The sequence below is a fragment of the Pleurodeles waltl genome, chromosome 8 (assembly GCF_031143425.1).
Source record: "Pleurodeles waltl isolate 20211129_DDA chromosome 8, aPleWal1.hap1.20221129, whole genome shotgun sequence".
NCBI lineage: Eukaryota > Metazoa > Chordata > Amphibia > Caudata > Salamandridae > Pleurodeles > Pleurodeles waltl.
Window position 1 is genome coordinate 1,357,026,333 of NC_090447.1, and position 12,351 is coordinate 1,357,038,683.

General features: G+C 41.9%; 1 protein-coding gene across 1 annotated transcript in view; it reads left to right on the top strand.

Moving 5' to 3' along the window:
• TMEM123 (transmembrane protein 123) overlaps positions 1–12,351 on the top strand; it is a 250,906-nt gene that overhangs the window by 114,901 nt on the left and 123,654 nt on the right. Inside the window, exon 3 of the mRNA XM_069202369.1 lies at positions 902–943. Within this exon, the coding sequence (XP_069058470.1) occupies positions 902–943 (42 nt within the window). The remainder of the gene's footprint in view (positions 1–901; positions 944–12,351) is intronic.

Genomic DNA, 12,351 nt, shown 5'->3' on the forward strand with positions numbered 1-12,351 from the left:
GAACGATGTATTTTAGTAAACTATCATGAACGTGGGTGTCAGTCGGTCTCTTGGGACAGCTTTGGTGTTTTTAAGTAAATCCAGTTTGCAAGGATGAGTAGTTTGCATCTGTCTTGGGAATTGTTAGAATAAAGAACGCAGTAGGAAATCAAGCCAGATTTATAGGCGTTGCCAGTGATGGTTTATTTCTGGCCCCTTAGAGGAGTCGTTGTGGCTGGAAACCTTGGTCTCTTTTTGTGAAGTAGTATCCCGTGTCCTCTGAACCCAGAGCTGCAGAAGGCCATCTCCGCCAGTATCATAGCTGCATCAGACAGGCTCAAGGTACTGTTGTGCAGTGGCATTGGCGAATGTTTTCTGCTGTTGGGTGCAAACCTGCCTTTCGCAAGCTGTGGTTGAATGTGTGCTGTGCGAGTGTCTTTGCAGCTAGTAGGGTAAATGAACAACAATTGTTCGTGGGTTTTCCAAAGGTATTTTGCGTATCCAAAAATGTGACTTTCCACTGCTGATTTTGTGAACATCATCCCTTGATGTGATTCGTTCTCCAGATTCCCAGTGGAGCTGCGAGAGACTGCCTTCTAGATTATGATGACACAGGATTTTCGTGAAACTCTGCATCAAGTGAACTTAGTACAACATAGCGAGAAAGCTAAAATGTTGCCTTTCAGACCGTCTTATTTCCTCTCATAGACAAAAATATTGGTACGTCTAATATACCGATAAAAACGTTTTCCCTATTTTTCTATTGCACTCCTGCACGACTGGCATGTTAGAGAAGTTATAGGACAAATGTGTGAAATGACTGTTTGTAGAGAGACTTAATTGAGCGGGTAGCACAAGAAGTGTCAATTTTAGTAGTCGGTATTGTGGTTATTTATATCTTTCTTGGTTTGTGTATTTTCAGGCAATGTCACGACTACAAGCAATGAAACGGCTACAACAAAAGGTATTGTGTGAATCAAAGGACACTTAAAGTGTGTACTTCATATGATGTTATCGCCTGTAGTCTCTTACAGTCAGAGTACTGTTAGGCGAATGTGCCTACATCACTTACTTACATGTTGACTTGTATTATTGCATTACGTTTCTTGCCTTATTTTTGTTGTAGGAAATAAACTGTGGGCCGTCTCATTCCACTGTTGTAAATTAGATAGTTTGCTCTAATCCTAGCATATAGAAGTACATGGAAGAGTCACCAGATGCAGCTTTAACAGTTCATTTCCATAGTGATAGGCACCATTGTTGGAAGCAGGTCCAACGTCTGCTGCTTTTTTTGTTTTGGGAGTACAGGTTTTTGATTCTAGATAAGTTCATGCTTTTATGATATTTTCATATGCCTTGCACTTTCAAGTATTTGTTTTGCTTTTTTTTTTGTTTTCTCCCTTTTTCTTTTTTCCCACATTTACAAAGTGCCTCCCAGAACTGAAAAGCCAAAGATCCGACTGTATAATTCTGACTGGATGGCTTTGCTAATGCTTTTTAGGGCACAAGTAATTGCAAGTGGTTCAACTTCTGTTTCATCTCCATAAACAGTCGCCCTCTGGACAACCCTGTTGCGTTGTGCAGCAGGTGCAGTGGCAGGGGGGCCAAAAGCTCCAGGAAACCCACTGAACACAGATTATAGCTTTATGTCGCTACTAAGCAAGTAGTCACAAGCGCAGTTACCTTGCAGGCACCGGGGCCATGGTTTGAATGGTGCAGCAGGTGGAGTGGCAGAGGGGCTGAAAGCTCCAGGAAACCCACTGAACACTGATTATTGCTGTATGTTGCTACTAAATAGCCAGTCACATGTGCAGTTACCTTGCAGGCACAAAGACCATGATTTGAATGGTACAGCAGGTGCTGTGGCACAGGGGTCGAAAGCTTCATGAAGGCCACTGAATACCGATTATTGTTAAATGTTGCTATTAAACAAGCGGTCGCAAGCGCAGTTACCTCGCAGGCACCAGGGCCAGGACTTGAATGGTGCAGCAGATGCACAGGGGACAAAAGCTCCAGGAAACCCACTGAACACTGATTATTGCTGTATGTTGCTACTAAATAGCCAGTCATATGCCAAGTTACCTTGCAGGCATAAAGGCCATGATTTGAATGGTGCAGCAGGTGCTGTGGCACAGGGGTCGAAAGCTTCATGAAAGCCACTGAATACCGATTATTGTTAAATGTTGCTATTAAACAGGCAGTCGCAGGCACAGTTACCTCGCAGGCACCAGGGCCAGGACTTGAATGGTGCAGCAGATGCACAGGGGACAAAAGCTCCAGGAAACCCACTGAACACTGATTACTGCTATATTTTGCTACTAAATAAGCAGTCACAAGCGCAGTTACCTTGTAGGCATCAGGGCCATGATTTGAATGGTGCAATAGGTGCAGTGGCACAGGGGCTAAAAGCTCCACGAAAGCCACTGAACATTGATTATTGCTATATGTTGCTACTGAACAAGCAGTCACAAGTACAGTTACCTTGCAGCCTCCCGGGCCATGATTTGAACAGTGCAGCACGTGCAGTGGAAAAAGGCCCAAATGCTCTAGGAAACCAACTGGACATAGATTATTGCTATAGTTTACTACTAGTAAGCGGTCAGGAGTTTTTTTGGTTCTTTTGTAACTATTGCACCCAGAATAACACATAGCCTAAAGTAGCACTGTAATGAAAGCTGTAACCTAATGGACTTTTTTGTCTACCTACATCTTATGTTACATTCTGCACATTTATATGGCACATTTTCACAGTTTTTGTATGGTCCTAAACTTCTTCGGAATCTGGAAACACTAACACCTTGGCAAGAGCATTCTCCATTCTATAGCATTAGCATTTCAGCCGTTGTAAATACCCTATAAATACTTACAACTTACCATATGGCATTCCATACCAAGCATTGACATAGCCTGTACATCTCGGCTATGCAAGATCTATCAGCTTTGTCAATATTTTGTTAGCCATTTAATACAGCAGTGCTAGCTTCAATGCTGCATAACTGAACATTTAAAAAAGGTGCAAAAACGTGGACAATGCCAACTGTGTCATACAGCTTTTTTACATTAATTTTAGCCATTTCCAAGGCAATAAATCTAAAAAAGGCAAGACCTATTGGCTTTGCCAATGCGTTTTTAAGCTTTACTTAAATTGCACAACTGCTAACCAAGCTACAACTTACAACAAAAACAGCTTATTATTAGTCACAATGTCGGAACACATTGCATTTACCAATGCCATACCCATCTATCTCGCTCTCTCATGCACTATCCTTGCCTCACTAATATAGTTATCTTCAGATCTTCATCCACACTTTCTTTCCTGTGCCTTTTCAAAATTTCCGTCCCTCTAACATACGCTTTCCTCTTCTTCTTAGAGTGTCTTCTGTATACACGAAAGCTCCCTCTTTAGGCATCTGTGACCTGCTCTCCCCTTCGTTCTCTCTTTTTCACATACAATTTCTGCTCCTCTGTCTCAATGGCAATAACCACTACCTGCACAGACTACATATCTCTCTCATTCTTCCTTTCTACCTATTCTCTGCAGCTCTCACCACTATCTATTCACTACACAAATACGCTACACAACACATAATTCCACACTACACAGATGAACAACTAACAATTACAATACAACCCACATAATTCCACTACACACCACATACATCCAGTACACTACAAAACAAAACACATAGGTAAAAGAAAATATCATTTACAGTGCTATTAGCTCCATCTCTCACGATTGCAAGACCTGTTGCATTGCAAATGCTTGTTTTTAGTTTGTTATTCTAACATGGCAGACGGTCACATCAGAGCGGTACATTTAAAGGAAAATAAAGTTCATATGAATGTAGGTAAACAAAGTCGGTGGCCAGGCAGCACTTATGAGCTGCTGGTCCCTTGTTAAAAAACATAAATAAATAAAATGAAAAGTAAAATTCAAAATGGTAACGGAATGAGGAAAGCATCATAGAAAGGTGGTTGGGAGTAAAAAAGCGAGCACCACGGGGTGCACAGAACCAGGCAGTGGAAAGAGCGAGGAAATACATGCAACTCATGGAGTACTAAATGCAAAATTAAAAAAAAATAAAAAATACTGTCAAGCCAGCAGTGAAAGGATACTACTCGCCCAGTCAGAATACTAAAGGACCGAAATTCTCCGGGGCAGGACGAACATAAGCAAAAGGAAGAAAGCCATTGAATCAAAGCAGTCACAGTCACGTGAGGTAGAATTCGAAGCCATCCAATCATAAGCAACGGCTGGCCCAGGGGCCACTATATCAATATTTATGAGAGCAAATAGGTCTTGCCTACAGCTAAAACTATTTGTAGCTGAGACATAAAACGGGCTGTTTTAAGGATCCCGTCTTGTTAGAAGTCCATTAATTGTGATATTCATAAAACATGTCTTATGTACAGTGGTGGCCTGAACCCTACAAGACAAGCCCCCTGCAAGCAACTTTCCTCAGACCATACAAAAGAGAGAACTTATTCAGGGATAATTTAAGTCTAAAATGGTAAAACTGTTTTCATTTGCACTGTGGTTGCCAAAGGGAAAGTCCCCCATTTTTGCCTATTCAAAAATGTCAAAAGAACATTGAGACACATTGTTTGTTAATAGTGACTTATGTTTCTTATTTAGAGCTTAATACTACACTTCTGCCACTACCGAACATTGTAGCAATCAGTCTCTTCTCATGTTACAGCTTCACTGTCGTTATTCATTAGCTCCGTGGAGGCTAGCAAGTGCTGCTTCTCTCAGATATTCAGCATCTCTTTTCCTATATAATATAATATTGTATATGTGTATATGTGTGTGTGTGTGTATATATATATATATATATATACACACACACACATATTCTAACAAAAATAAAGAAGTTCAGTAGCGTAGCAGTACATAAGTTTATGTTCCTTTGGATTGTGTACTATCGGAATTTAACACAGCTCCAGTCGTTGTCTTTATATCTGCCTCCCCTGTCCGTCATCTTGTGGTGTCCTGTCTTCACTTTATTCTATTAGCCACTTTCAATTTGAGAAGGAATTATTGTGTATGTGTAATGTGCATGGCTGGAACAGAATTGGAAAGAAGTCTTTCTCGGATATGGAGATGAGGAAGTAGGAATTTGTACTTTCTGTATCTCTATAAGTACTTTTTTGGTTATTTGCTGCATCTTCCTATGCCTGTTTGCTTCTAATAATTAAAAACGAGGACATTGTGTGGCCCCTTTCCATTTAAACGTTTGTGTCTGCCTCTGTTCCTGCTCATGCCAGAGCAGAAGTTCTCTTATGAATTGTGTAGGTGTTAGTGCAGATTCTATGTGCTCCGAGGTGGCTAATCTTTGGAATGCTGCTGCATCTTGCAAGGTTTCTATTACTCAACTATAACCTGATCCTAAATTTAAAGAACCGTTCCTGGTTTATATTTACTGATACCAGACCTGATCTACTCACCAGGACAATGGTAAAGGCATTTACACTACCAACAAGATACATACTTGTTTAGGAATCTATGGCATGCCCCCCGGTGTCTTCTATATGTCTCCTCTCCCAGTTCATGTAGTTTCCTATCAAACGTCTTGTTGGTGATCTGCTTAATACGGGTTGTTGTGAGCCATCCTAATCCAGTTTTTGGCTAGGTGTGGTGTGACAAGCTCCTAGTGTGCATAAGGTATCCAGGTCAGTGGAAGGTGATGCTGATGTTCTTCCTCTTAGTAAACTACACTGGAGGCGCAGAGTGTCACATTAAAGAAGACCGTCAGAACTTCAGAAGTGAGATTCGGAGTTAGATCTACAGTTTTGCTTCTCAAAAAAAGTCTTCCTCCAAACTTTTTATATTTGTATCTAGAAATGGAGAGCAAACCATTGAATTGTTGCTGGGTGAGTTGTATTGTAAGAACATCCTAACCAAAAAATGAGGTTCAGTGTCTATATAAGTGTACTTTTGATTGAATGTGTTTGACACTAGTTAGTTAAGTTGTTTGAGAGGGGAGGAAACAATGTCCATTTGTTTGCTGATTGAAATCCGAACACTCTTGTATTCTGAACCTTCAGTAGGATTGCAGTCATGTTCAGAGGGAGCTGTAGGTAAATTGAATTGCAGAAAACTAGTTGAGATTGAAGAAAAGTATTGCCAACCGTGATTTTCTTTGCTAGATTTAGAAAAGGGAAAATCATTTTAAGAATGCGTAGACTTAAATAACAGGCTTTGATGTTTGCCCCCATTTGTCTGTATAAACCTAAATTAGTAGCTCATTGAATTCCTGGATTTTTTATCCTCACTGAGCGGAACAACTACCTAGTAAAGCTAGCCAAATTGAGACTTCCCCAAGATTTTGGCGAAAACTGTCATAACTTCTGATTTGGTTGGGTTTAACTTTAAAATGTTACAGACATGGAATGTCTTATAAAGTTAAGCACTCCTGGCAGTCCCTTGGAACCTGATTTTAGATTTTCTTTGTGATTGATCACTGGCTGTCTGAAATTTGCATGCACACTGGTGATGACCTGGAAGTTATGAGGAAGAATAACTAGCAGTCAAAAATATTAAATATGATGGGGACAGAATGAGCCCAGAAGAAAACCTCACGTAAGGGTTTAGGTTCTCACTTAGAGACACCAAGTTGTGCTTAGTGGCATTCTCTTTTAAAAAGGATAAAAAGCAAGTCAATATGTTGCCTCCTGTTAGTGCTTAATTTGTAAAATAGTGAATGTCGGTGCCCAAATTGCTGCTCAGAAGTATGCAGCTGGCGCAATTAGATTTCAGCGCACTGGCTACTAGGGCTTTTTACTTCTCAAAACTACCTCAGGCCTCTTTAATCCATTGTCAGACTCTGCCTTCCTCGTTTATCTCACTTGTGCTAAGAGTCTAAAATGCCATTTGATTCTGTGAACTATTCTGCAGCCACTTTCTCCAGCAGTTTCTCCAGTCTGGGGAGCAAAGAACTTGGGAGATAGTTGCTTGGGCATTAGACTTGGGACCAGTTTTTATTTAATTTTTCAACAAAGGGTGGATTATGGCTTTCTTTAGTTTTTTTGGTACACTGCCTCCCTCTAAAGAAGAATTCATGATCGTTGATATAAGAAAACTGGTAGCAAGAGTTAGGTACCGGATACTTTCAGATAAATACTATTGTTTTAAAGAATCTTGATATATTCCTTTGAAGTTAGGATTTTAAGGACGGGAGACTCAGTTATTTCTCACACTTCTAGTCTTTATTTTAGAGCGTCTTTAACTTGTGATTGCTACTATTTGTGGAAAAAGTTTGAAGGGTGCTGTTAGCTTTCTGGTCCGTGTTACTTAACGGGAAGAGATCCCCATTTTTACTCACTAGGGCCATCTAGTGGTGCCATTTTTGTTAGTTACGTCTTCTAGTGGACAAGACATCACATGTCAAATCACTACATTAGGTAGCTCCTGGCGCAGGTCCACAGCCACGATCAGCCATGCTGCCCTTTTTAAACCCGATCAGAGCCCTAGACTGTCATTCATCTCGGGAAGTGCTGAAATTACAACTTAAAGATACAATTGTGTAAAACAGTGGTTCCCAATCTGTGCGCCGCGGCTCGCTGGTGCGCCATCAAAACTAGCCAGGGGCGCCGCACACAGTTTTGGAACCACTGAGCTATTTATAGCCCTTGGGCCAGTTCGTACAAAATAAAACTACTCAGTTGTACCAGCTCTTTTTTAATTTTGTCCTTGAGCGCCCTCTGGTGGTTAAACACAACTAAAGGGATTCTACATTTCACAATATTTAAACAGTTATGTAATAACTACATAAAAATGAGACCTGCCCATTTTACTAGGGTTACCGTCAACCAATATTTTCCCCTTACTAAAAAACCCTATGCATGCTGTAATTAAACTACTGTTACATTTTTATTTTTTACAGTTATATATAGAATTACAATACCTTCATTGGCGTCATCCCAATTCTTTTCAGGGAGAAAAATGGATGTACTCCCTAGGCCAGGCTTACATCCCCCACCCGCCAACAAAAAGTAACATAATGGGGAGCCGCAGCCAGTGGCCAATAGATCAAGGGAGCCGTGGGTCGAAAATGTTTGGGAACCACTGGTGTAAAACAATGACACCTGTAGGGGACCCTTGTCTTTCCACGTTTGTCACATAATACTGCCACTCGAATTAGATAAGCGGAGGCTATACACAGGGCCAGGTTGAGTGTCTGGGAATGCAAACATCCCCGTTGGCAAGGTGATCACATTTCAGCATCATATTCAAGGCTGACGTTTGGGGCTTGTTTAGTAAATGTTTGTTCACTTCCTAAACATGCCTTACATATTTTTTATCTACTGTTAGATTCCCAGATTTTCCGTTTTTGATCGAAACTTAAAAACCTCCCCCAACCTCGATTTTGCAGTGGCAATACCACCAGGATACTTCATCCTCCAGTAAGACAGAGCGTACAAGGTGTTGGGTGGAATCGACGCATTTCACTGCAGTGTTTTACTTTCCAGCTGGATACATTGCGAGGAGCAGAGAATTTAGCTTCTGCACTTCCCTCCTCCTAAGATGTCCTGTTCAGGAGCTCTTACCTATCACCCTCCGGGATAGGCAGCAGAATTTATAAACTCACTCTACGAGGGAATTTCTCCATTCTGCCTGCAATATTCACTCTTTGCTATATTGGGCGATTTCAATCTGGACATTGATGATGGAAATGCCAAATTGGGTCTAGCTTTGTTGGACACCGTTACAGCTTTTATTTTACACTAATATGTGACGGCACCCACCCATCATGCAGGTCATTGCCTTGACCTGAGTTTTTTCAAATGTAATGCTCTTTGCAGACACACCATTGAAGTTGACTTGGCCTGATTATTGTCTCATACATTTTTGGTTCCAATTTGGAAGCTCTCCTACTGGGACTATATATGATAAAGAGTATGATGTGAGCTTGAAATAAGGTTGATTCAAGTGAGTTTTCTGCTGTACTTTCAGAGGCAGTCCTAGGTCTCTCAGGTACTATGAATACGGATTTGGAAAGGGTTAACTCATGGTTGGAGTCTGCTGCAGAAGTGCTTGCCCCTAGCAAATCTTCTAAAGTCAAGCAAAGAGTCCCTCCCCTTGCCCCCCTTTATTTCTCCGGAACTCCTTAGAGAGAGAATAGGGTGTAAACAACTAAAATGTAAGTGGCGACTTAACTATTTTCCGGAAGATAAACATACGGATGGATTGGTACTTAAGGTGTATTACAAAGCTATTAAAGTGACACAGTCTTCATACTATGCTATGCGCAAAAGTTTAAGACCCTCACTTACAAAGATTCAAATTGCGTCAAAAAACTGTTCACAATTTGCGATTCCTTAAATGGAATGCACAAAAATTGATTTGTTTGAACTGGTCACAGTTTGCACATCACTTCTAACAAATGCATTGATATTCTGCGAACTAACCTATGTTTTAGGGTTGTTCTCAAAATACTGAATCGTAGTGGGTCGCAATTCATCCTACCTCATAAATATGCATGAGGTAGGTCCAAATTACAACCCACTACGAATGGCTACAGTGACTGACCGGCATGGTGGGCTGCTGGGGTAATCAGACCACCATGTTTGTGATTGCTTTAAAATAAAATGATCTTCTTTAAAACAAAAAAAGGCCCTTTTCTTTAAAGGAAAACTGGATGTGTTTAAAAAAAAAAAAAAAAAAAAAATGACAAACTACACAAACGTTTTAGGAGCAGACAGTGGTCCCATGGGCCAAGACTGCTCCTAGAAAAGCTTTTGCAAGCATTCAGAAAGGGGACTACTTCTCCTTTGTGAATAGCTTAGTACCTCCTTTGAGGAGGTGGTAAAATATTAATGTTTTGCAACCAGATTTTTAATGTGCCCCTTCCAAATAGCAATTTGGTATGTATTCACAAACCCAAACGGTGATTTGGTAAGATTTAGTAACATCTTACTGAATCACAGTTTGAGCATTTAGAATAGAAAATGCCATTTTGCGGTCGGAAAAAGGCTCTGATTCTTCAAATCGAGCCTTACTGACTGCAAAATATCTTAGTACAAGAAGACCTCAGATTGCAAAAAATTCTCCCTGAGAAATTTTTAAGATTGCTAAATCTTTCTTCAAGCCTAAATCCTACAATCCGGTTACTCTGCCTTTAGTTTAGCTTTGTGTAGCTTTATACTGCAGTCCGAAAATAACGAAGTAGGGAGAACACTTTATAACTGGCTAATTCGTAACAGAAGTTCCATTACAGTGCCACATTTCACGAAATGGTGCTCATGCCCCATAAGTACACTTACTACTTCCCCAGGGATTTTGTTAATCATTGCTTATTACTGTGTTAATCTTCTGATGCATCAGTGTGTGTTAACGTTAAATTAATTGCATTTCGTAGCTCATGCATGGACGTGCTCCTCTGCAGAATATTGACAAACATGGGCCTCATTTTGTGATTCCTAAAACAAACCTGAACATTAAAATCAATGGGACCTTTTTCTTTGCTAATTTCACCTAGAGAGAATGATATTTCCATATGCTTTTTCCTTGAGGAGAAGGTCCTTGTAAAATGTTTTATGGAGCCAATACTATTGCCATTTGCGTATCATTGCTGTGGAGGGTAGCTCTCAGGTTTAAACCGGTATACAATAGTAGTTATCCTATGATACATCCCAGGCATGAAATATAACTGTAGGAGGCTGGCCTGGCTTGCAGTGGGTACCAAGGGGTACTTACACTCTGTACTAGGTCCATTTATCGCTTATTAGTGTAGAAGAGGTGTTTCTAGCAGCTTAGGCTGATAGAAGGTAGCTATAGCAGAGCAGCTTAGGCTGAACTAGGAGACATGCAAAGCTCCTACTATACCACTGGTGTCCTATGCACAATATCATAAGAAAACACAATACACAGATATACTAAAAATAAAGGTACTTTATTTTTATGACAATATGCCAAAAGTATCTCAATGAGTACCCTCAGTATGAGGATGCCAAATATACACAAGATATATGTACACAATACCAAAAATATGCAGTAATAGCAAAAGGAAGTAATGCAAGCAGTGTAAAGTTACAATAGATTGCAATAGGAGCACATAGGTATAGGGGCAACACAAACCATATACTCCAAAAGTGGAATGCGATCCACAAATGGACCCCAAACCTATGTGAGTTTGTAGAGGGTCGCTGGGACTGTAAGAAAACAGTGAGGGTTAGAAAAATAGCACACCCCAAGACCCTGTAAGGTAGGTGTAAAGTGCACCTATAACCCCCAGAGAGCACAGAAGTCGTGATAGGGGGATTCTGCAAGGAAAACCAACACCAGCAAAGCAACAGTGGATTTCCGGACCTGAGTACCTGTAAGAGAAGGGGACCAAGTCCAAGAGTCGCGACAGTGTAGAGAGTGGGCAGATGCCCAGGAAATGCCAGCTGAGGGTGCAAGGAAGCTGCCACTGGATGAGAGAAGCTTGGTGTTTTGCAAGAACGAAGAGGACTAGGAACTTCCCCTTTGGAGGATGGATGCAGAAAGACCGCAAACAAGCCTTGCTAGCTGCAAGGGTCGCGGTTAGGGTTTTTGGATGCTGCTGTGGCCCAGGAAGGACCAGGATGTCGCCACTTGGATGAGGAGACAGAGGGGGCGCCCAGCATGTCAGGGAGCCCTCACAGAAGCAGGCAGCACCCGCAGAAGTACCGGAACAGGCACTTAGAAGAGGAGTGAACCGGAGTCCACCCAAAGTCACGACAGGGAGCCCCACGACGCCGGAGGACAACTCAGAAGGTTGTGCACTGCAGGTTAGAGTGTCGGGGACCCAGGCTTGGCTGTGCACAAAGGAAATCCTGGAAGAGTGCACAGGAGCCGGAGCAGCTGCAAATCATGCGGTACCCAGCAATGCAGTCTAGCGTGGGGAAGCAAGGACTTACCTCCACCAAACTTGGACTGAAGAGTCACTGGACTGTGGGAGTCACTTGGACAGAGTTACTGAGTTCCAGGGACCACGCTCGTTGTGCTGAGAGGGGACCCAGAGGACCGGTGATGCTGTCTTTTGTTGCCTGCGGTTGCAGGGGGAAGATTCCGTCGACCCACGGGGGATTTCTTCAGAGCTCCTGGTGCAAGAAGGAGGCAGGCTACCCCCAGAGCATGCACCACCAGGGAACAGGCGAGAAAGCCGGCAGGATGAAGCGATACAAGGTTGCAGTAGTCGTCTTTGCTACTTTGTTGCGGTTTTGCAGGCGCCCTGAGCAGTCAGCGGTCGATCCTTTGGCAGAAGGTGAAGAGGGAAATGCAGAGGAACTCTGGTGAGCTCTTGCATTCGGTATCTGAAGAATTCCCCAAAGCAGAGACCCTAAATAGCCAGAAAAGGAGGTTTGGCTACCTAGGAAGGAGGATAGGCTAGTAAGAAAGGTAAGAGC